The sequence below is a fragment of the Aythya ferina genome (assembly GCF_964211825.1).
Source record: "Aythya ferina genome assembly, chromosome: 4".
Classification (NCBI taxonomy): domain Eukaryota; kingdom Metazoa; phylum Chordata; class Aves; order Anseriformes; family Anatidae; genus Aythya; species Aythya ferina.
In genome coordinates, this window is record NC_140300.1 from 13,039,513 (window position 1) to 13,063,602 (window position 24,090).

Consider the following 24,090-nt stretch of genomic DNA (forward strand, 5'->3'; position numbering starts at 1 on the left):
GAAACAATGGCTTTTGCATGACTCCTGTTTACTCAAAACAGTGAATTTGAATGTACACTTACAGAAAAATAATCAGCTTGGTCTTGCTAATGCTTAAATCTAGGCAGGTTGACTTGCCAAGAAAGGAGGCACATTTGGATTGGTAATTCTAAGCCAGTAAAAATGAGTGGGAATCAAAGGCAGAAGTGAAAAGGTCTGTGTGATCATGCAGAGGTTATTAGCACTGAAAAACAAGTTAAATTTAATCATGTTTAGTAAGGCATCTTTCTAATTAGGTGAGATGGCAGGAGCAATCTCCAAAAGCAGACATATCCATTACAAAAGCGACAAGAAAGACATCAGTGAAGAGTAGCAGAACCACTTGAAATGCTCAGATAGAGATGGATTTAAGTTGAATCAAGGTCAGGAGAAGTGGCAGGAGAAGAGAAGTTGTGCTGTAGCCCCAGCCAAAAAGCATTCATATATTATGGGGACTGAGAAAATATAAATATCTTCAGAGATACTAAATGACATAAAATATCTGTTAAGAAAAGCACACTGAGAGAGGTTTACTGCAAATCATTATGAATATTCTGTTCCAATCAAACTAAAATGAGAGAGGGTTCTCCAGAACTCTGGTTTTGAATCTGACAAGACAATTGAAAGGAAAGAAAAGGAACTACAGGAAAAGATAGAATAATTTTGATCTTATAAGAAAATGCAGAGAATATTATGTCAGTTTTTTGCATGTGATATGGACAAAATCATGCAATGTGATTTTAAACATCATAATATGCTTAAAATTTGGCCCGTCACCTTTTGCTGTTTATTCTGGAAGTAGATTTCTGTCTGTTCACCTAGAGTTGTTCAGCATCTTTTAGGAAAAAAATAGGTATGGCCAAACAGCACGTACTGTGGCTGGAAAAGAGGAGAAATTGTGAAGCAGCCGTCTGGCTGCTTCAGTTTCTGGTATAATTTTTAGTGTGTTTGCTTTGAATTTATATTAAGAAAAATAAGGTGTCCCAGGGGTTTAAGAAAGAGCAAGATTTGAGCAAGACTGCTCAAATCAATGGAAATTAGAAAGATGAATATCATAGCAGTGTTATTACAGGATATTAGTATTAAGTGAAAAACCTCCAACTTTAAAATCATTAGAAAGTTTTTGGAAGTTTCCACTAAGACTGATAAAAATATGGATAGTTTGCTCATCGCTCCATCCCTTTTATTAAAGTGGCTCTGCAGAATTTGAATCCATTTTCACATCCATTTTATATATGAAATGCTTGTTCTGTTCAGTAGAATGTGGCTATATGATTTTGCTTTCATTAGTAGGCTGATAATTTTGATGACAAGTTTGTGAAGCATTCAGCTGAAGGATTATTCCGCCTGAGATGCAGAAATTTCCTGTGTTTTCTCTGCTGTTCTTTGTTTGTTCACCTCTTTAATCTTAAAGACATCTTTCAGGGAGAGGAAGAGGCTCAGGAACCATACAGGGTAAGAAATTTGATTCTACTACAAGCAAATATTGTCTCTATTTCTTCATTTTTGGCTATTTCAGGTTTTGGATGTTCATAAACAAATGTAGTTGTACATGAAGATTTGTTTAGTGCTAACAACACTAAAATAGAAATATAATCTCTGCTCAGCTTTTTAATAAAGCTATGAACAAACATTGTGGCTTTATCTGTGCAATTTTATTTTATTTTATTATTATTTTTTTTAACCCTGAATAAAATATAGCCTACAGATTCTAAAGAAGATCAACTTCTCAAAAAATTGCTGGCAATATTATGGGAATACATGTTCAGATAGTGCAGAACATTCGGTGTGTCATTTCTAGATACAATAAAACATTTATCTGTAGAAATATATTTAAAAACAGATAAATTCCATGTGTCATCAGAAAGAGCCAACCAGGCCCATGAAATCAACATCAGATAATATTCTCCAACTAGGAGCCAGTGCACAGACCATTTTAGATCACAATTTATTTAGTTTACACATTCAAAGTTAAGCAATAGGTTTTACTGACACTCTTGCAGAAGAATAGAAAACATTGGCTCCACCACTTTCAAACTTGTATTGCAAAAGGCTGTTTTTTATATTATTATTTTACTTTGCACTGGGACGTTGTGTAACTCTGTCTTAAAGGTACTACACAATAACACCAGTGTGTACAGATGACATACACTTGTGTTATATCTTAGTTTGTATCTCCCATTTAGTGACATATTGATGTTAATAAGAGTAAAGACTTCCATCTAGAGGTACTTCAGCCACTCAGTTATCTGAAGCACTGGGAAAAATAAAATCAGGATAAAACTGATTTACAGTGTAAGAGATTATATTATGTATGCTTCATGTTTTCCTGCATAAATGCAGATGAAGGTATAAAACTACCTCTTCAGAAAAGCTTTTTACATGAAATAGAAAACATTTGCAAACTATGTACATTGCACACCCCTGAAACTGCTCCTCATCTGCTATTACATTATTTGGAGCTGTAAATAAGTGTCCCAAAAGTAAAGGACAGACATTGGGTTTGGAGGCTGAACATGGCTCAGATTCAGTTTTCATAAGCTTTTTCATTAGAAGAAATGGAGTATCATAGGAATGATTGTTGACTCAATCACAAAAAGACTGGAGTGTTCAGGATCCATTTCACGGAAATGAAGGCTGCATTCCCATCAGATTTCTGTGTCATCAGAAGTTTGTAGGTAAAGGCACACAAATCTAACTTTTGTTACCCACTGATGACAAATACTGACTACACTTTACTCAGGAAGCCATGTACAGTTAAATACAATATATAAAGAAAACAGCTAACATTGTGACTCCAATTCTTTCTTTCTGAGTTCTTATTTTAAGAAAACACACCTATCCTATCATTCTCTAGTGTATGCTTGTGCTTTCTGTCTGTATACAACATCTTACTTTGCAATTCTTCAAATCCTTTCATCCTCTCTCATTAAGTAGTAAAAGCAAAGATATCAGCTACATAGTTAAACCACAGTCCACCCAAATAAATTAAGGTCAAGGACAATTCATGTCTTACTGAGAAGGTATATTACTGAATGCTGCTATCTGGAAAAACATTAGTTCTTTTAACTGTGTACTCATTTGACTGTATGGCTTACTGAAATAGACTCTTCCTTTTGCATTCTCTCATTTTGCTTAAAACATTCCCCAAAATACTCATTACAAATTACCTAACTTCAGAAAGCAATAGGAAAATGAAAATGCACATTCTCTATTTGCCAGTATTAATTTGCATTGTTAAGTTATTTCGTGTGGTCTCTTTTGATTTTTTTTCTGAATTATTTTCAGCATAGTGAGACTTTTCTTTAACCAAAAAGTTCAACTTTTCCTCCTGTACTTCTTTGAAAGGAAATTAATATGGCTTATTCCAAGATTTGTAATATCTGTTGCGGGATGAAAGATACAAAGTTAAAAAGAGACACAGCTTGGGATTATCAACAAAATGTTCAATAAAAACAGAGTCTGCTTTTCACAGGAGACGTTTAGCAAGTACTGCACTGCAAGATGTAGAACTGCAATGGTTAATACTGCACTCTATCAATATGACATTACCACATGACTCTATGTTGCTCAATTAGAAACACCTGATTATTTATTTATTTATTTATTTCCTAGCCTACTTCTAGTTTGGAGTTTCTTTTACATTGAAAGATGAGCTAATTTTTTCCATCTATGATTTCTTACTATTTATGTGCTGTTCTGTGCCACTGAAGTAAACTGAGTGGAAGGCTTAAATCACAATGAAATGTGACTTTTTAAGATGACTGTAATGAATATCTAAGTAAATATGCAGATATTTTCGAACAGCTAGATTATATAACCAATTCTGCTCTGTGTGGAGGAACAGGGACAAATATCAAAACATCCAGCTGTGTTAATCTCAGACTAATTTAAAACTAATCTGAGACTTCTATGCTAATGATATAATCACTTACTAGCTATGGTTTTAATAGGAACAGCTCATGTCTTTGGAAATCCACGTAAATGCATCCTCAACCTGTACACCCAGTCCTAAGCCTGTACTCACAGGAAGCTCTAAGGAAAGCTCTAAGGGTGAGTTTGTACTGGCATACACTGTATAGCCTCTTCTCTCCACTATGATATGTGTATCTGTTGCTCTTGTTTTGCTCCTATTAACTTGAATTTACTTTGTGCTTCAAAAATTTTACCTCTGCTTCTCCCCAAATTTGTTTTTCTTTAACTTTTTTCTTTTTGTCTTTGAAAGATATTACAGACATTTTTCTGTGTCCTTCTTCAGCTCTAAGACAATTTAAATAGATGATAGGGATCTGGCATAAGACAACGCAGGATCTGTTGCGGGTCTATACAAGATATTTTTCCTTTACCTTGTCAATCTAGCAATGCCTGAAACAAATTCTGAATGAAGTGCGTGTGTTTTAGCCTTCTCTTTCATTTTACTGGTACTTCATTTAAACTTATCTCTTATCAGCCTCTTAGAGTCCTTTGCAAGAGAAAAACAGGGTGCTAATTTCTTTTATGACATTGTGTCAACTGTGCAAAGCTGACAATGCCTTTCCCAGTTTTAATTACATAAAACAGTAATTACTTGCATTATAAACATTAAGTAAGATATTTAGAACTTTTACATTAATTTCTAACATTTCACAACTCCATTAGAAAAGCTTGCAGATATAATTAGGTCAAATGAAACCACAGAACATACTAGGATGAAATGGAGAAAAATGATCAAAGACACAAACAACTCTCCTGTTACAAGCTATATCCATAATAAAAACAGGTCCAGAGTGGCTCTAATACAGTAAACAATCTGAAATGTGGTGTATTAATAGGACTAGGAAGATTATTGACATCCCTGGGATTCAGACATGTCTCTACTGATTCTGGCTGATGCCTAAAATATGAAGCATTTTCTCTCTGTCTGATGTAGTTTTAATATTTAGTCCTGTTGAAAAAGCCTATGATGAAATAACTTGTTTCATGGTGATGAAATATGAATAGGGTTTCCAAATCAGAACACTGGAGTTCATATCATTAAAATTTCATGAGGTATCATGACACCTTTGGTGTTGTCTGAATTGTGAAAAAGCAGCCTTGTATATCATTCCCTTTTCTTATTTGTTAATGACTTCTCTGGAGAAGCATTGGTGACATTTACCTTCTCTCTATAACATGCTTTCACCATAAGCACTTCTGCTTGCTTTCAGAGATGGAACTACAAAAGTGTCACACCAGAAACTAAGAGGAAGAAGTCAGTGGAAACCCAGCCTTCTAGTTGTTGGTGCTGTGATCATTAATCACTTTTCTTTACACTGGAAGAAAAAAAAATCACTCTCAAATTAATTTCAGTAGTGAATGCTAAACAGGTGTTTAGAAATGCACTTACTTCTCTCTGTTGAATATGATGAATTCTTTCCTAACGGTTTCCAAGCACTGCTGCAGGTGTACGTTCTTTAAAAGACAGCATGAATAGGTTGATTAAAAGTGACAGAAAATCATAGACAAAATCACAACAACAGAAATGATACTGAACAAAACATCTTATGAATGAATACTACCAAAAGGCATTTTGAAGACTGTTCAAGAGTGGGCCATGATAGCACAATCAATCTTTCTTTCTTTTGGGAGATGTTCCCCACAAAGAATTCCTGAGGATTTTTAAGTCTGATAGCTCTTCGAAGAACAGTTCGTGTGAGCATTCAAAATTATCAGGAGTAGCAACAGAAGTCATTAAAAAAAATCACTGAATTGATATTTAAAGTTTGGAAAAATGGTTATTTTGTAATCTCCTCAGAAGTTTAGGCTGTTTATACAACAGGTCTTTCTATGTGAAACACATTATTCAAGTCCATGAGAGACAGCTTTAAAACATTTATAAATAACAAGCTTTTCACTGCATGCTTTTCATTTTTGGTACTAGCAGTGAATAAATACTCCTAACTATCTGTCCATGTGTGTGGAGCATATTTTCTAACTGGCAATGCTTCTTCATACTTTAAATGAGCATCTGTGAGAATCTTTAAATTGATTATAGCTACAACATACTGTTAATATTTGGCTGAAATAAATGGTTGTTTTTCATCTCGCTTTGGAAATGGTTTATGCAACTATATGTAAAGAGACAAACATGGGGACCAAGACTATTTTCAGAGATGGTAAAATTGAAGTTATATCATTATGCCTATTAGAAAATTAAATTAAATACCACTGTCTGAAGCCACAGCCTACAACTTACCAGTGGGCAGGTTTCCTTAGCTCCATCCTTGGATTTATTTTTGGCAAGTCGTTTTTTCTTTTTATGGAGAGGCTTGGACTCTAAAATCATTTCTTCAAGTTCAAACGTTGGATCACAGTTCAGTCTTCCTTTCTGGTACAAAAGGATTCAAAGTTACACTTTGAAGAGCCATTGTAGTTTTTTTAGTTTGTCTGGCCAGTGTTAATAGCATTAATAATTAGCTGGCTTACCATCCACAACTGTAAAATGAAAACTATCTTTTTTGGGCCTGGAGTCATGGCTGAAGTTTAAATAAAGGCAGTAAGATAAAAAATATATTATAAAGAAAGAATAAAGAGTTAGATCCTCTGAGTGACTAGAATTATGCTATCACAATGAGAGGAATCTGATGCAAGGTCTTCATCAGAATATAAGTTAGTGTCATAGAACTTCAGTGGTAACTATAATGGTGCAGGAAGAATCGGAAGTACCCCTGAGACATGAGTTATAAAAATGTGATTTTCTGAAGAGTTGCAGGTAGATTCTGCTACCTGGATCCTACATATGATGCCTAAGGAAGAACTAGTAGTTTTTTAATTGTTTGGTTTGTTTCTTTGTTTTTCCTGTTAGAAACATTTATATCTCCATAGAGTAAACTCAAAAACTGACTTTATTATTATTATTTTTCATACCTATTACTTACATTACCTAAATATTCTGGACTCTCCATTTTTACATTAATTTATGAAGCTTTAACCATATCTTAAGACTTGTTGTTGTATCAGGGAGTCCTTGATTAAGAAGGGTGATTGGGAATACCACTTCTATATGGTCATTTCCTTCCTTGATTTTGAGATCTGTTCATCACAAAAATTTACAGGAACATAGTTTAGGTCTTGAATTATTATTTCATTATTATTATATTTGTTAATAAAGTATAGCTGTCTTTTCACAGCATTTGGGATGAACATCTCTTATTTAGGGATAAAATCTAGGTTAGGTTCAGAAAATTTACAGAAAGGCTTCAGCAGAACCCTATACACTAGTTGGCATCCAGACTACTGGATCATTGTTTTGTTACTGCTACAATCAGAATAACATGAGCTCCTTTCTTTTCCTCATGCTCTCAGAACATTTCAAAAAATTTGCAAACAACTTGAACTGTGTGATGGATTGCTTCAGGAAGTGGATCTTAAAAGCAGACTGTTTTCCTCTTGAACTTCTGGGAGTTCAAGCACTCTATTTTCACTGTCAAGGTGGAAGGACTAAAACAAGTCACATATATGTGGCAGATATTATTTAGTGATCAAAAATCTTAAACATTAAAATCACATTAGAAACCATTCATAAAATGTGTGGTGTCCTGAACTGAAACATTTGATTTAGAGATTGCTCCATCATTTTTATTCCCAGCTACAACTGTAAAATCAAACTAGAATATTAAGCTCTATGCTTCCTTTTCCTGCATACTACCCAGTAAGATTAAGTCATTTTTTACATCAGTACAAGTTTATAGCTTATTTATATTGATTTATAAATAAATAATTATTTACTTTTGTTCAATCTCAGTTCTTTTTGTGAGCACATACAGTTTTAAGGTTTTGTTTTGTTTTGTTTTTGTTTTTGAACACTTTAAAATTACATTACTTCTGAAGTTTAAAAAATAAAACCAAATTACATTTAAATAATTTCTTGCTTCCTTTATCAAATATTTAACAATACAAAAAGCTATAAATGATTTATGACACCAAGGTGAATATAAAGAAACTAGGTAAGTTATAAAGAAACACATGTAGTAGTTAAACAAGAATGGTGTCTATGGATCAGACTACAGAGGGAAAAATTAATCTATGTGGGCCTTCCTATATGCCCTATATGCTCCTATATGCTCCCCGTATGCCCTGTTGCCAGGCAAGCTCCTGTCTGAAATACCAATCTAATAAAAAGGTATAAAACTCTACCCTGACCACATCACATATTGACTTCAGCTCACCTCTCACCTCAAGACTAGAAACCAAGAAATATTTTGTTGCACGGCCCCAGTTAATCAGTGAATACTTTGCTTGGCCAAAAGAGGGAAATGTTCTTGGAAAATCCCTGTCCAAACCTGATCTCCTGAAATAGCAAAGCATACTATATAAAGATGTGTAATCCTGGAAAAGATACTGACTCTTACCTTGTCACTGATTTTCCTAATATACCTGTTAGATTGCATGGAACAAGTCCTGTAATATCAACCTTGACCCTGAAGTTTCTAGTAGTCTTTTTAATAGGACTTGCAGTTTAATCTGTGTAGATAAAAGTCACTGTTTTGCTATTATTTGCTTTTAGACGTAGAATATTATTTTCCTAGCACCAAGCGAGGTCCAGAGTCTTCCAAACTAAGCCTTAATCTTCAAATTTCTGAACTATTCTGGCTATTAGATTTTACTGGTATAGTTTTCCCTCTTGCGATTCTTCTTCAGTTCTAAAATGAGGAATACAAAAACGAGTAAATCAAAAAATCTTAGGCTTTGAATCCTTTTCCATCTGATTGTCTTTAGTGCCACAAAGTTGTTTGAGCAAATTAACTTTCTCAAGACCTACTTCTGTAATGTCTTCAAAATATAAGTGAGACAAATTCCAATATGACAAGAATATATGTCTTTGGATGCATATTTAGTGGCAGACTGTTCAAAGTATTTCAGGAAAGCTTCCTCTTTTCACAGTCTCCATTATGTTCACCATTGTCAACAACAGCCACAGAGAAAAGCGACTTGGCCAAAAGAGCAGTACCAGACTCATAGGCTCCACAATTCCTTCTGAAATTGTATCTAAAATGACTTTTTTCAGCCTCCTGGTCTGAAAACTTAGCTACACTCTCTCAGGAGTAAAGTACCCTCAAATAAGTCTAAATCCAAGTGGAAAGAACCAAACATCCACATAAGAACTGTGAATTAAGGAGTTTGAGATGTTCCTCCATGGCCAGATAGAGACTGTTGTTTGTGCCCAGACTCTCAGCAGACTGGGCATGAGCCAGCTGTATAGGGAAGAGTTGCAGTAGCACTATTAGTTCCTATTGCTACAGTCAGGCTACCACAACTCACTGTTCAGCAGGCAGGACGAGCAGAGTGGCAGACATCACATTAGTTGTCTGTACACCCATGTCCAGTCCTCAGAAGAAAGTGAAAATGGAGGTTATGGCCCTCAAAAATCAAGCATGAGTTGAAGCAAGAAGACAGGGAACGTTTTGGGGGGGAAGGATAATGCTGGGACAGCATCAAGAGCAGAGAACAGGTTTGTCAAAGACAGGTGTCAGTACCTGATTTTGCTCAAGCAGGTTGAAGTCTTTTCTCTTGATTTTAAACCATAAAATATGTACCTATGCATAAATAGGCTTTGCAGAATCTGGGACTCCCTTCGATCCCCGTGTATGCTGCATATTTGGGTATGAGAAATATATAGGATATGGGAATCCCTATCCTTGCTTGTTGTGCTAGTTACCTGTTATGTTTCTGGTCTTTCCCCACACTCTGTGAGGGAAGCCCTGTTTGTTCGCCTACAGCTCTACTCCTGCAGGATGTTGCTCCAGGAAGGGCTCTGTTTACATGTAGGTGCCAAGAAACACATAAAACAGTTCTAGCATTGCCTTGGCAACCCATCTGGCTCTCTCACCTCTGCTCCATTAGGAAATTCCCTCTCTCACTCAGCTCCTGCAGGGCTGGATCCTGTCCCTATCAGATTTAGCAAGAACTCTAACATGTATCTAAATGAGGATAGGATACAGTTATTCCCCCTTTCTTGTCCTTATTCACAGTTGCATCAAAAGAAAAGAAAAGGAAATCCTTAGTATGCTACATATGTATTGTTTGGAGAAGAATTATGGTGCAATATAGCTTCTATGACTGAACAAAGTGGAGAAACATGTAAACTCCACAGTCATTGCTTTTTATTCATGGCCCTCAAATCCATTCAACTTCCAAAGGGACAAAACCAAAACATTCAGAAAATATAACAAAATGGAATCACGAAAAAAAAAATCCCACAAAATTGTCTCACAGAATCTGAATGCTTTAACATAGGAAACTTGCAGAAAAAAAGTAGGTCACTCTTTTAAAACTTTTTTTTTTCTTTCTTTCTTTTTTTTTTTTTTTAAAAAAAAGTGAAAATGGTCAGAATATTAGGATATTAAAAAGTCTTGTAAATGTTATGTCAGATACCTAAATTTCAGAAAAACAACAATCTTCTTGGTATTCTTTGGCTCAGAGTTAACACTGACAATCTGTTGCTCTAACAGCTGAAATGCAAAGTCTGGAAACTATCTTTTATTTGAAAGAGAACAAAACATGAACCAAGGTTAATTAGTTTTTATTGTGGTCTAATGAAATGGGCCAAATTTTCTTAGCTGTGACTGAGTAAATGAAAGTAGGATCCAAAGTAAAGCTTCTGTGAGAGGTAAATCACTGAAGACCAATAAATGCATGTGTAAACAAGTAAAACAGGAGTGATAATTAAAGTTGGAATTTGCAAACACAGTTCAGCTGGAATATCAACTTACGTTAGGAACAAAGCCTGGGGTCACAGATTTCTCTAGAACAGCATCCCAGTTGACATCAGCTAGATATGGAGAGTTCTGGATATCTGCAAGACTTGAAAGACGGCACTCTGCATCTTTAGTGAGGAGCTGTGATCGAGAACAAGGCAGTTTCTAAGGGACTGGATGCCATATAAAATAGTAAATGTGTCACACCCATAAATTGTATGGTACAAAATTAGAGTGAGCAAATGGTCAAGGGATCCTCTAACAACTCCTAAAAGGCACAATCTAAAAAAAAGTGAAAACAATAACTCATTTGATATTAAGCTAATTTAATTGTCACCAGAGAGCTATTGCAGGCCTGAACTGTGTACAAAAAGTAACAAAAAAGTTTGTTTGCAAATAGACAAGAGCCCAAGTGATATGAAACATCACAGTTCAATGTCACCCCAATTTGCAATTTGTCTTTAATTTATTTGAAGATATAGTTACACTGAACATCCTGGCAGCACTTAAAATTACCCACTTTGTTGCTCCATTTATCAAAAATATATTGCTCATAGCTGCAAAGGAAATTGATCTTTTGTTGCTCTATTCACATATTCACAAACATTTCCTGCTCAAAATCATCATTATGGATGATACGAAATACCTAGAAGATAGATGAACCTTGCAGCATGGCCAAAAAATTAAAACAAACTGGGATTTTAGGAAGAAAGCAACTTGCAGTGTCATGATGCATTCGGAAAGAAGCTTAGTGACATTTCCAGAAAAATGGCTTGACTTTTGTTGTTGCAACTATAGCAACATGGGACAGGGAGAAATTCAACCCTTTTCATTTCTAAACTTAATGTCTGGAAACTGTATCAGAGATTCAAGGGGCATAACAGCCCTTCCTTCCCTCTTTTGCATGCACAGCTGGGGCTGGAGATAATGGGGCTCAGGCAGAGAGTGGGAATTACCCTTTCCCATAGTTTTGTTATCAGTTTTTGTTACCAAATCAGTTTTAAAATAATAATAATAAAATAAAAGCTTTCTATTTTTTCAGGTCATTAAAAGCCTGAGTTTAAGAATAAGAATAATCTAGTTTCTCAGAAGAAAATACAGCACCAACATCTTTCAGAAAAGACTAGGAAAAAACACTCCCTTTTTGTCCTTGAAATTTTGACTATCTAATGAGTGTACTTGCCAGATGACCTGCATTGCTGGAGGGGTTTCTGGGAGAAGAGAGAAAAGAGGATGGAAGATGTTGGTCCTTTCTTACCTTTTTCAGTAATGCTATCATGCCCTTGCACCATGTAGATGAGTAGTGAACTCTTTCTATCTTGAACATGTTGAGTATCTCATCAATGGGGGTGGCTGAATGAATTTCATAGGGCCTCTGGGATAAAGTTAAAGCAATATCAAGTCAGCTAGAATGGATAAAAGACTAAAGATAATTCACATTTCCCTGAGCTCAGTATTGTTTATACTGGAAATACTGAAACACCAAAACATCTTGTAACAATTCTGAGGCTAATCCTTCTTTGTGTGCATGCTTTTCTTTGGTTATAATGAACATAATTACTCATAGATGCATTTCCTCTGCAAATTTTTCTCTTATGCTATTGTGATTTAACCTGGCAGGCAGCTAAGCATAAGCATCACACAGCTGTTTGCTCACACCCCCCCACAGGTTGGGATCAGGGAGAGAATAGTTTAAAAATAAAAATTAAAAAGAAAAAAAAAAAAAAGTAAAACTTGTGGGTTGAGATAAAAACAGTTTAATAGGACAGAAAATAAGGAGAAAATATGATGATGATGATGATGACGATAAAAGAATTTACAAAACAAGTGATGCACAATGCTCACCACCTGCTGACCAATGTCCAGTCCCTGCCCCATCCACTCAACTCCCCCCACTTTTATTGCTGAGCATGGTGCCATGGGATATGGGATACAGGATATCCCTCCTGGCAGTCTGGGCCAGCTGCCTTGGTTCTGTTCCCTCCCAGCACCCCTGGTCTCCTCTCTGGCAGGGCAGCATGAGCAGCTGAAAAGCTCTTGACTTAGCATAAGCACCACTCAGCAACAACTAAAACATCAGTGTGTTATCAGCGTTATTCTCATACTAAATACAAAACACAGCACTATACCAGCTGCTAGGAAGAAAATTAACTCTATTCCAGGTGAAACTAGGACACTTGTTAAGAAGAATCCATTTTAAATTAGGTGGCTGAATAATTTTGTTCCTGTTTCATTTTATATGAAATTGGATTTACTATTTTTTACTTGTAGCACTAGGAAGTCTTGTAATCTAAAGTGACAAAATGCAATACTGCTGGCTAAAGAAAGCTTTATCACCCTGATTTTAATAAGTAGTAGAAAGATAAATTAAGAAATGATGTATAAACATACAAAAACCTGTGTAAGAATTACAGTAAAAATTTAGACCTTCCAAATCCTTCTTCACTGCCCTTTTCAAAATCTAAAATTAATTAATTCACTGCATGAACCTATGGACTATATGCAGTGCCTAAATTCAATTATAGGTAAAGAGAGGCCCTAGACTTCACAGTGCTTTGTAATTTATCTTTTTTTTTTTTTTAATTTATTTTCTTTTTTCTTTTTTTTGTTTGTTTGTTTGTTTGTTTTGTTTTTGTTTTTTCATTTGTTTATTAAACGTACCATTTGTAAATGAAAGTACTACCTATAAACGTATTTTCTTCTTAATTATTACATATGTATTTTTTAAAGGCACGCATTTCCGAAGCAAGTTTTTAGGATGTTACTCTGTTGATGTACTTTTTAAAACTAGGATAGAGTGTGGATTCCTTGTGAATTAAGTTGTAGCCAGTAGGTAACAAATGTGTGATATCTGATATAAAATCTGCAACCAAATGCCATAAGAGCAGCAATGTGAAAATTGATGCATTATATTTCATACAATACACAGAATTACCTTGAAATCCAAGATCCTCAACAGCAGAGAGCTGACACTCATTGCCTTCAATGAGAACTGAATCACCTTGACTTTTTCTATGGGTTATTGGCACATTTCCAGGGATTAGTTATGTAATCTGATAATGAATTATAACAACTCCTCATAAAAGGCCAGCAAATATTTTTATTTTGAGAAGATTCATGTACATGTTTAACTTTGAATAAATGTATGAAACTACATCCAAGTCCAAGAATCCCACCTACTACCTTTTTTCCTTCATCCTCATTTCACTTAGTCTCCACTGAGGACATGGTATATACAGTCATTGTCTATGACATGGGAACAGACTAACGAGTGTTAAGATATGCATCACAGACTTGGGGGAAAAATAGTAAAATTTGATGCCCAGATTTACTTTTTTTTTTTTTTCTTTTCTTTTTTTCTTTTTCTAGCAACTGGCTAAAGAGAGAAATGTGCATGTGACATGAAATGCTCATACTATTATGTATTATCCAAAAAAATAACAAAAAAATAAATAAAATAAAATAAAATATAAAATAAAATAAAATAAAATAAAATAAAATAAAATAAAATAAAATAAAATAAAAAACAGACAGCTTAGTACCAGCTGCAACTGTAGCTGGAATCTCCAGCCTCATTTCCAGCAATGTGTTGCAATGCATTTGGTCAGAGTCTATTCTGATGATTCTTCTATCAACAATATTAAAGGCAAATAAAAACAAAAATTCAGATCAACAAAAAGCAACTCATCTTTTCTTAGCTCCTCTTGAACTCAGGCAGGCAACATAATATGTTATTCACAGCTCAGGGGTGGAAAATGATTTAAAGAACCTCATTCTTTTTGCTTGCTTGCTTGCTTGCTCCTTCCTTCCTTGCTTCCTTCTCTCCCTGTACACCATACTCCAAATAGAGAGAGCCATATCTTCAGGTGGCTCTGCCCATTTCCATGTTCTAATCTTTCCCCAGGGCTGCTATAACAGAAGTGGGTGGGCTGCATGGCAGAGGAGGGGGCTGCTGGCCTGCTATTTTAATTTGGAGCCTTGCATGCGCGAGCTGTCTCTTTGCAGCCATCTGCACAGTGCTACTGCTGCAGATGGAGCTTTGGAACTTGTGTTTGTTGCAGACAGTGATATGTCCCAGGTTAAGCACAGTTCCACAACCTGCCACTATTTCCCTTGTCATCAGCCCTGTCAGTTTAGGTTTCAACTAGACTAAAAAATATTAGAAATATAATTCAGGAAAAATACACCTTTTCCTAGTCTGTACAAATGTATGTGCTGCCACGTCACCCTCTGCCTTGCTCAGTGGGCAATGGCTGCTCTTCAGGAGAAAACAAGCAGCTGGCTTGGTTGACTAGAGCAGGGACAGATGGCAATGTTTTCATTTCAACAAAACATTTTGGTTCGGTCTCAGCTTTGCCTTGTCTCTAGCCAGACAGACTTGTTCAGAGACAACTGTACTGATCTTGGCAAATGGATACCCTTCTAGATGTTTTTTTTATTTATTGAAGTGACTGGGTAGTTTTTGTGATTAGTCTTGCGAGTTCAGCTATCCTTACATGATCACACATTGTGCTCTTTTCTTGAAGACACTCACTGGTGAAAGGATTGATATAAAAACATTGATGTTCTTTCAATGTGTTATATGTCCATCCAGCACTTCCCTCTGTGGCTGGGATTCAGAATGTGTTTTGATTATAATTGCCAGACCTTTGCTCTTCAGTTTAAAATTTTCCATCTTGGGAAGAATATCCGGTAAACACCCAGTAATTGTTTTGTTTGTTTGTTTGTTTGTTTTGTTTGAGAATGATAAAGAAATAATCCAAAGACTTTTGTTGTTGTTGTTTTTAATATGTTTTAAATACACCTAGTGTTTGAGAGCAGGAACTGATATTTGGCATGGAAGAGACCTTTGTATCAGAAGTGTGACTTTTGCCATTCCTATGAAAAGAAAAAAGTTTGGTAAAGATCTAGGTCTTTGAAAAATATACTCTGAAACTTAGTTTACCCTCTACAGATGGAAATAATTGTTCTTTATTCCTAGTTTCCTTTATCTGTTATCCATATGAAACTGTGAGATCTCTGAGGCATGAATTGTCTTCCATTATAAAGTGCTTAGCAGAACTGGGTAGAAGTACTGTGCTAGTGCCGTATAATAATAAATAATCCTCCCTTAAAGACAGCATACTGCAATGCAATGAAATATTTTCTCCAAAGTAGCCAAAGTAGGAATTAAGACTGTTAAAAACAAAAACAAACAACAGAAAACAACAACAACAAGAACAACAAAACCAGCTACTTTACATGTCATTATCCTTAAATGGTACCTAAATTACTGTTTTCCATAGGGAATAGTAAATATTTAAGCAACCAAATTCAGCCCTTTGAACCAAAATGGAAAAGAATTTTCCATTATCTTCTGTGATATTTGACCATGCTCAGGAATATTTTTCATTAAGATTATTCACATAATTGATTAGATAACTAATGGTTGTACTGACAGATAAGCATTTTCTGTAGTTGGGCCAAGCATCTTAGGATATTATATTAGCTCTTTTAAGGTATTAGCCAAGACAATCAAAGATACAGTAAAGACTGAAGTAAACCATTATTTGGAAAAAAATGTCATTGTTTCCAACTCGGCACTTTGAGTAGTCATTAAAACATTTGGCTCTTCCTGAGCACACACTGAAAACCTGCATCCAATTTAGTCAAACTTTATAACATAAATGAGTGTGGGGTGAAACTTTACCAAAAATGTTTTCAGCTGGGAAGAGCTCAGGACTGCATTCCTGAGCACAGCCTCAGCCTTGGTCACTCACGTTTTATCACTAAGTGCATGTTCAGGGACACTGTAAACATTTGGCCTTCTGTCAGGCAATGCACTAAATGACAACAAAATCTATCATTCTTACCCAGCCCCTCAGCAATTCATATGCTGTAATTCCTAGCGACCACCAGTCGACAGGGTATGAGTATCCTGGGCCTCCATCCATAAAGGCCTGGAACACTTCTGGAGCTAAAATAATAAATCAAATCAGATCAAACAAAAAGCTTTATATTAAGGTTAGAGTATGTATCATTCATGCTTGTATTTGAATAATGAACAAGGATACAGTGAAATAGAATTAAATACATTTGCAAACACAACATTGTCAGGATGCATTTTTAGTGCCTTGGTTCACTGGCAATGAGTGCTTTTGTACAACAGGCAGTGGTCTGGGCTTTGTGTGTTTGTTGTTTTGCCGAAACGTTAGAAGGCAGGGAAGGGTCAACTCTGGATGGGTTCTTCTACAATGCAATACTCTCACACAGTATTCCACCAAAGCAAGGTCTCTCTCTGTATACACACACACCAGGTTTTGACCAGCCACACACACTGCTTGAGCTGTGGGTTATTGCATGATTCTTGCCATGTTTCACCTAGTGCTGAGCAGAGCTAGAGCCAGGAGGGTAATCAAGGTGGGTCAGAGCTGGATCCCAGATTACCTTTATGCCTGGCTCTCAAATCAAACCCCATATTTTATCATCTGCATTATATGTTTCTGGGGAATGTTCACTGGCCAGCATTTTTCAATTTCATGTTGTTTCCTGTCTGGTCCTTTTAGATTTAATGTTTTGTGAATAAAAATGAGTTACAGCAGGGGAATTTCTAAACTGAAGTATGACTTGGAATGTTTAGGATAACGTATACATTTTCTGGGACAAATACTTACACGTGAGGTCATTCTTTGTGAGATTGATGGAGATACTGAACATGGTAGATCTCAGCCTCAATTCTACATTTGGGTAGAATTAATCAGAGGGATTTTAAAGATATTTAACACAGGAAAATGGTAATTAAATACAAATCCTGACACTGGTTTAATACCATGAAAAACTCTGTCATGACTGGAAATAAATACCTTATCAATAAAGTAATGGATTCCATAAAAATAACTTTCCTAGGGGGAAAATTTGATCTTTTCAAAACAAGGATCCAGTTAGCTAATTTCAGCAATGAAGACATACTAAATAATGCTGTTGTAGTTCTTTCAGAATACCATATATAAATAAGACAGGATATGAAATGAAATGAAATGAAATGAAATGAAATGAAATGAAATGAAATGAAATGAAAAGTTAGTCATGCTTTTCTAATTATCTCACAGCAGAATCTCAGTACACTTTGTGAAAACAACACTTTCCCTGGGGATTCTCTGAACACTATCACCAACCATAACATCATGCTAGACTGCAATTACCATGGGAGCCTCTTCTGGCCATGATACTGAGTCCAAAGTACCACATTACCACCTGATTACCATCTCATCACTTTCTAATGTGCATATTGTAATGAATAATGTAGTCTGGTCACACTTAGTTCTGACTGGCATTTTGGGATTTGACTATGTACGGCACCTAAACAAGCACCTTTAATTAAGGGAAAGGCTTTCCCTTCAGAGGAGTTTTTGCAGTACGTGCATCATTACAGATGGCAACCTAAAAATATACAACACCAGAGCTGAGTTCATTGTTCTGAAGAGACAAACCCAATAGAGGATTTTGGCATCCGTGAATTTATTGTGACAAAACTCAAATCTGAAGAATAAAAAGCAATGAGAGAATGGGAAAGGTCCTATATTCTTTACCTGGTAGAACCATCTCTAAATAGGTGTGATAGGAGAACTGCAGGTAACATAAGTAAACATTTTTATTTTTATTTTTATTTTTATTTTTTGCTACAATATGAAAAGCTAGAGAATAGATAAAGATTGAATCTCAGCTATATGTAAAGTTGTTTTGTGATCCAGTATGGCATGAGCCAACAAAATCGTAAATGTTGTCTTTCTGAGTTAATTCTGTTTCACCACCAGGTAGCTTAACCTGGCATGTTACATATTCAGATATACTTCAGATTGTTGCATTCTTCTAAGGCTCTGTATAGGCACAGCTTACTTATGTATGTAGTTTACTCTATAGATAGATGTTAAGAGGGCAGACAGGTTTTCTTGTTTTACTTTAGTGGATCAATGCACCTCAATTCTTCCTAAATTTCAAATTAGGCACTAAAGCAATATTTTGAATATCACCATAGACACCCTTTTGTGAAGGTTTGCTTTTTTTGTTTGTTTGTTTGTTTTGCCACATTTGGAATGGCTTTTGTCAGCAGTGCCTAGATGATGCATAATATCTCATTAAAGAAAATAAACTTTGTGGACTTTTTACTCAGCTAAATAGGTATAATATTCGTTTCATTCTTTCTTTTATAGCTTTAGCATTGTAATAATGTGAAGGATCACTATCTGATTTCTGTGAGGTAGAGATGAGAGTACTTTATTGATGTAACCTATGACATTGCCAGAACAGTGCAGCTGTTTTGCTAATTCAGTGACTGAGATCCACTTTTATTTTATTTGCTTGTTCCAAAAGCTTCAGAACCAATTGATTAAGCAGAACAGCAGAAAATGCTTTCTTTTACCCACTAGCCCCAGTGTTTTGAAACTTTGTTTTCTCACCTTAAGCAGATAACAGCATCCTGAGGTCAGAAAATGGGCAGCTGGGCTCTTGCTTCTTAAAGCAGATATCCAGTTTTCCCTGTGTTAGCTGTATTTAGGGTCCAGCTGGACTGACTCTTTGCATTCAGTCAGCTCCAGAGGAACTCCTTGCTTTGCAAGACTAGGAGAGACTGCTGGGAGGTGAAATATGATTTGTGGTTTCCTACACACAAGTTTATTCTCAGGGAGAAATCTCAACCCTACTGAAATCAAAAGACCTTTCCCTAGTTTAGCAAAGCTGAATACTGATCTCACACTAAGCTTGTGCTTAATGAGTCTAAAAACCTTTTGGATCTGAGACATTAGGTCCAAATGAAGGCCTCTAGCCTGTACAGAAAAATTCAGAAGTTTGCCTGCTTCAGGATCCTTGCTCAGGTCAGAAAGACAGCAGATCCTCGAAGTAATATATGTTAGACTAGACCTGAAGAGCTGTAGCTGTGAAATACAGAAATGTGGTGTTTTTGTTTTGTTTTGTTTTATTTTGTTTTGTTTTGTTTTCCTCCTCTAAGAACCAATTCTGAGTATAAACTGTATGGTGGATAAAAGCTAGTAAAAAAAATTCGAAAGTTAAAATTCTACATTGATTTTCTTTAAGATTATCATTGAAATAGTCTATTTGTAATTTTCAAAACTTGAATTTGATATCAGTTTCTGCTTGGACAGCCATCCTGCAGCCTGAAGCCTGATGTGGGTAGGTTCTTAGGTTCTTTACAAGGAACATAAAAGTTGAGCTCACCAGACAGGAGCAAGGGCAACAGCTTTGCTGTGTGCACCCTTTCTGCACGCATCTTCTCATATCAGAACTTTAGTTTCTGGATGAAAAGAATGTCCCTCATACATTGTCTTTTACCCCCATACATCTATCTAAATGCAAGGATACTGCCTGAAAAAGTTCATTCATAGGAACAAAAGTGAGAGAATGCTTGTAAGAACAAGAGTTTTTTTCTCCAAGAAAGTTCTATTGAACAAAGGTGTTTTTTGGGGGGGGAGAAGAATATGTAGTGTTAACATTGTTCTGATCCTGCACATTGTTTTGGTTGAGGTTTGTGGTTATTACCATGTACAGTCAGAGAGAAGGCAGTAGAATGGTGTATGGCACAGCTTATAATTAGTGAATCTAAATCAAATAACAGCCAGTCTAGTAGCAAGAAAGAATTCAAGATAAATGGTGAAGCAATGTAATCAGTAGGTCTTATGGATCTTCATGGCTCCCTAGGTGTCTTTGATGTAACGAAGAACCACTTTACTAGACCCGCCCAAAAGAGCATCTTCAACAGTAGAAACCTGGTCCAGCCTCATTATTCACCCTGCTTTGAACAGGAGATTGGAGTAGAGACTTCTGAGGACTGACAATGTGAATCATCCTGATTGATGCTAATGAAAGTCAAGTGATCATTTTCGTGCTAAGCTTCCTTTAGTGGGGTGATGAAGGGGTCTAAAGCTAGAAATCTCAAAGGGGTCATTATAGCCTGTTCCTCTCAGTAATAACCATAAACTGCATGGCTCTTCACCTCTGCTCAGACACATGGGAAACCTGTCACTGAAAGTACTGGGGACTTTTGAAAACCAGATCTGAGAAGCCACACAATATTTTGGCCTAGGCAGGGAATTCTTTTCACGTGTGGTAGGAGTGTGACCAGTGACCTTTCATAAAAGGCTTCAGTAACTATAAACAGAGAGCACTTCAAAACTATTGCCATTCTAAGGTGACATCTGTGCTAATTTTAACAAAGTAAGCAATATGATCGGGACTGTTCACTTGGCTTCTGTGGTAATGAACAAATGGACACTTAACTTCAGCAACACAATGAGCTAAAAACCCACAGATTTATTTTTCCTTTTCAATTTCCACTCCGTTATTTTCTCTTAGTAATATACTTTCATGTTTTCACTGTTTATCTGCTTTTCTTCTTGAAAAATAATAAAGTGAACTCACACTTTTGTTGCAGTGAATGTGTTTCAGTGCCTGTCATGGCTGTCCCTAATATGTATTTCTAGTTAATGGCACCGTTTTTTTTTTTTTTTTCCCAATATTAAATTAAAATAAAACCCTCTCTAGAGCTTTATCCTGTGATTTTTATTTTTTTTTTCACTGTGTCCTTCTATTAATACCATATCATTGCAGACTCTCTCTATACTAAGCAGATAATTCCAAGGAAGTAAATAAATGATTATTTCACTTTAGAATAAAACCATGTTAGAGAATGGCTATGAAAAAAAAATGAATTTGAAAGCAAACCTAGGGAGTCTACATCCATCTCAGAAACAGCAGTTTCCTGGGATACCCATCCTCTTCTTCTGGGGGTTTTCCCATATTTGGAGCTCAAAATAATTTTGTGAAAAATAGTAATTTCTGACAAATCAGTTCATAGATACAACTACCCATTGCAATTGTCACAGCAGGCAGATGATCTACATTGTAAATGATGTAGAGGATGGATTTCTTATTGTATGCATATTTCCCAAAAGATGAGTTTAAAAAAAAGTTACAAAACTGAAATTTTTGTTAACTGGCTGGTAACACCATACCCCACTTTTGGAAGGTTATCAGTATCAACTGGTATGTTTCATAAGCTTGAAATAAAAGAGAGTATAGCTGTAAATGCAAACACACTGAACCCCATTTTAACTTTTTTCTTGCTATGAAAGATCATTTTGTATATAGAATAAAGTGCTTTTAACTAGGGTTTTTTAAAAACTGCTAGGTATATATCATAGGTATCACTGAACACCATGGTTAAATAGTAAGTGCTCTAGGTCTCTGAAATTCAAGCCATTTTAATTTGGTTTCCAATGGTGAGTTTGAAAAGGCTATCCATGGTAAAATAGTCAATTAGTGGCCCATCACTTATAATGGTTGGCACAGAGAATAGCTGTTATCATTTTTGATGGAGCATACTGGTTTAATCATAAAGACAATTCATCAGGCTAAAACATAAAATAAAAGGCTTGGAGTGGCTCTGATACAAATCCCAAATAGCACAACGTGAAGTTTTTTGTCTGATGAACTGATTTGAGGTTCACTTCCTTAGCAAGAACCTAATCAAAGAGGGCCTGGTGTACTTGCCTGTCACTACACAGGAGACTACTGAGTGTTGATTAAGAAGCTTACAGAGCAGTTATTCTGAAGCATTGCTGACTTCCATGGGCTGCCTTGAAACTTTGCAAAAACGGTGAGAGGGGAAGTGCAGTGAGATGAATGCACAAGTGAACCAGACCTGTCTTCAAGTGGCTTTTGCTACATACTAACAAATCTCCTTGTTTACAGTATATTTAAGCAATAAATTGCAAGTGATTCCTGCAGATCGATTAGCTGTAAGGAGCTAATCGTCCATGCATAAGTAAATGTTGCCAGAAGAGCTGGCTGTAAATTCCCACAAAATGCCCTGTGTCAATGTTATTAATATGACAGACTGAAAATAGATAGACTTATAGATAGACTTTATAGACAGACTTTATTTTTAATAGGCTTAAAAATAAAGGCATGATGGTTTGGCCTCATTTTCTCTCTCTCTCTCTTTTTTTTTTTTTTTTTTTGATGACCAAATTCAGATGTGCATGTCTAAAACATTTATCAAGACTGAAAGCACTGACATTAGTCATCTAGTTGGTTGGATAGAGCTCTCCGTGGCCAAATTGCATCTTAGCAGAGACCCTACATGTCAGTAAGAGGAAGCAGATGTACTTGGTGTGCTTCAGGGGCTGCAAATAAATGCATTCTACCATGTAGCAAATCATACCTCAGTAATGTAAGCTTTAATGTAGTGCCTGAGATTTAATAGATAGGAAAAGCAATTCCAGTGTCATTAACTGAGGTTCAGGGAATACCATGCTGCCAGGTATCATTCTGCTTCCACATATTACTCTCTAGGAATATAAGTAAATATATACACACACTTACAGTGTATACAGTATAAACATTTCCTTTGTCTAACACAGGATAAGCAGCAAAAAGTTTAGAGATTTCCAGTTTAAAAATGTGTGCATGACTTGATGCATATAGCATGGTTATAATTTAGCCACATGCATGTGCTTTGCTGACTTGGGTTTAATGGATGACAGGTTGAGCTGTATAAAAAGTGAACTTGATTTTTAAAATAATATTCCAAAATCCTTAGACTGAGAAGGTACAGTAAAATATTAACACCATAGTAAGAAAAATAAAAACAGAAAAGGTCAGTAATTCTTCCAGGTCACAATTTAAATAGAAAGCAGAAATCAGACTATAGTGATGACAAGTGATATTCTGTTTGCAGAAGATGACTTTTTAAGAGCAAACTGGAAGAAAACTTCTCTCTTCCTGAAACTACACATGGACTTCATAATTGATAGTAAACTATCAATTTACCTCCTAGAATTTACTTTCTCATGGGCTAAAAAGGTCTAAATTATAACGGACAACTTTCTGACTTAGTGCTACAGCCTATCATACTGCTAACTTCTATCATACAAGGTGAAGTGCTGCTTAAAGCCTGACCATGCTGGGCTGGCAATTTCCTGGTATGAAGTCTAGAAGTGTTACAGCAGTGTAACTGATTTTGTACCTTTATTCACATAATACACCTCAATAGTTTTAATACTCATATTTAGTGCAATTATTCAAACAGTTTGAATCAAAATTATTCAAATCAATTTTATATACCACTGTCTGAATATCAATACTGCATTCAGAATGCCTTGTTGGTTTGCTCTGTGGTCAAGCTACCCCACCTGCCCTCACTCATAGAGTGCTGTCCTCATAAAACCCTCTGCTTTACTTACCCACTGAACAGAATCCAATTCTTGTCCTTGTGTTTGTGTAGAGAAATCTGAATTGATTATTTTTGACTAAAATAGTCAAATAAATGATTACATTAGCAGTTTCGCTGGAAGAAAAGAGTAGT

General features: G+C 35.7%; 1 protein-coding gene across 3 annotated transcripts in view; it reads right to left on the reverse strand.

The window, feature by feature from the left end:
• The window catches only part of STK32B (serine/threonine kinase 32B), a 177,736-nt gene that overhangs the window by 14,331 nt on the left and 139,315 nt on the right, over positions 1 to 24,090 (reverse strand). Inside the window, exons 7-11 of one of the 3 annotated variants that reach the window (XM_084516685.1) lie at positions 16,586 to 16,689; positions 11,992 to 12,108; positions 10,749 to 10,874; positions 6,233 to 6,364; positions 5,384 to 5,448 (exon numbers count right to left, since the gene is read on the reverse strand). In XM_084516685.1, coding sequence (XP_084372811.1) covers positions 5,384 to 5,448; positions 6,233 to 6,364; positions 10,749 to 10,874; positions 11,992 to 12,108; positions 16,586 to 16,689 — 544 coding nt within the window. The remainder of the gene's footprint in view (positions 1 to 5,383; positions 5,449 to 6,232; positions 6,365 to 10,748; positions 10,875 to 11,991; positions 12,109 to 16,585; positions 16,690 to 24,090) is intronic. The other 2 variants (XM_084516686.1, XM_084516687.1) reach the window with 2 other exon arrangements.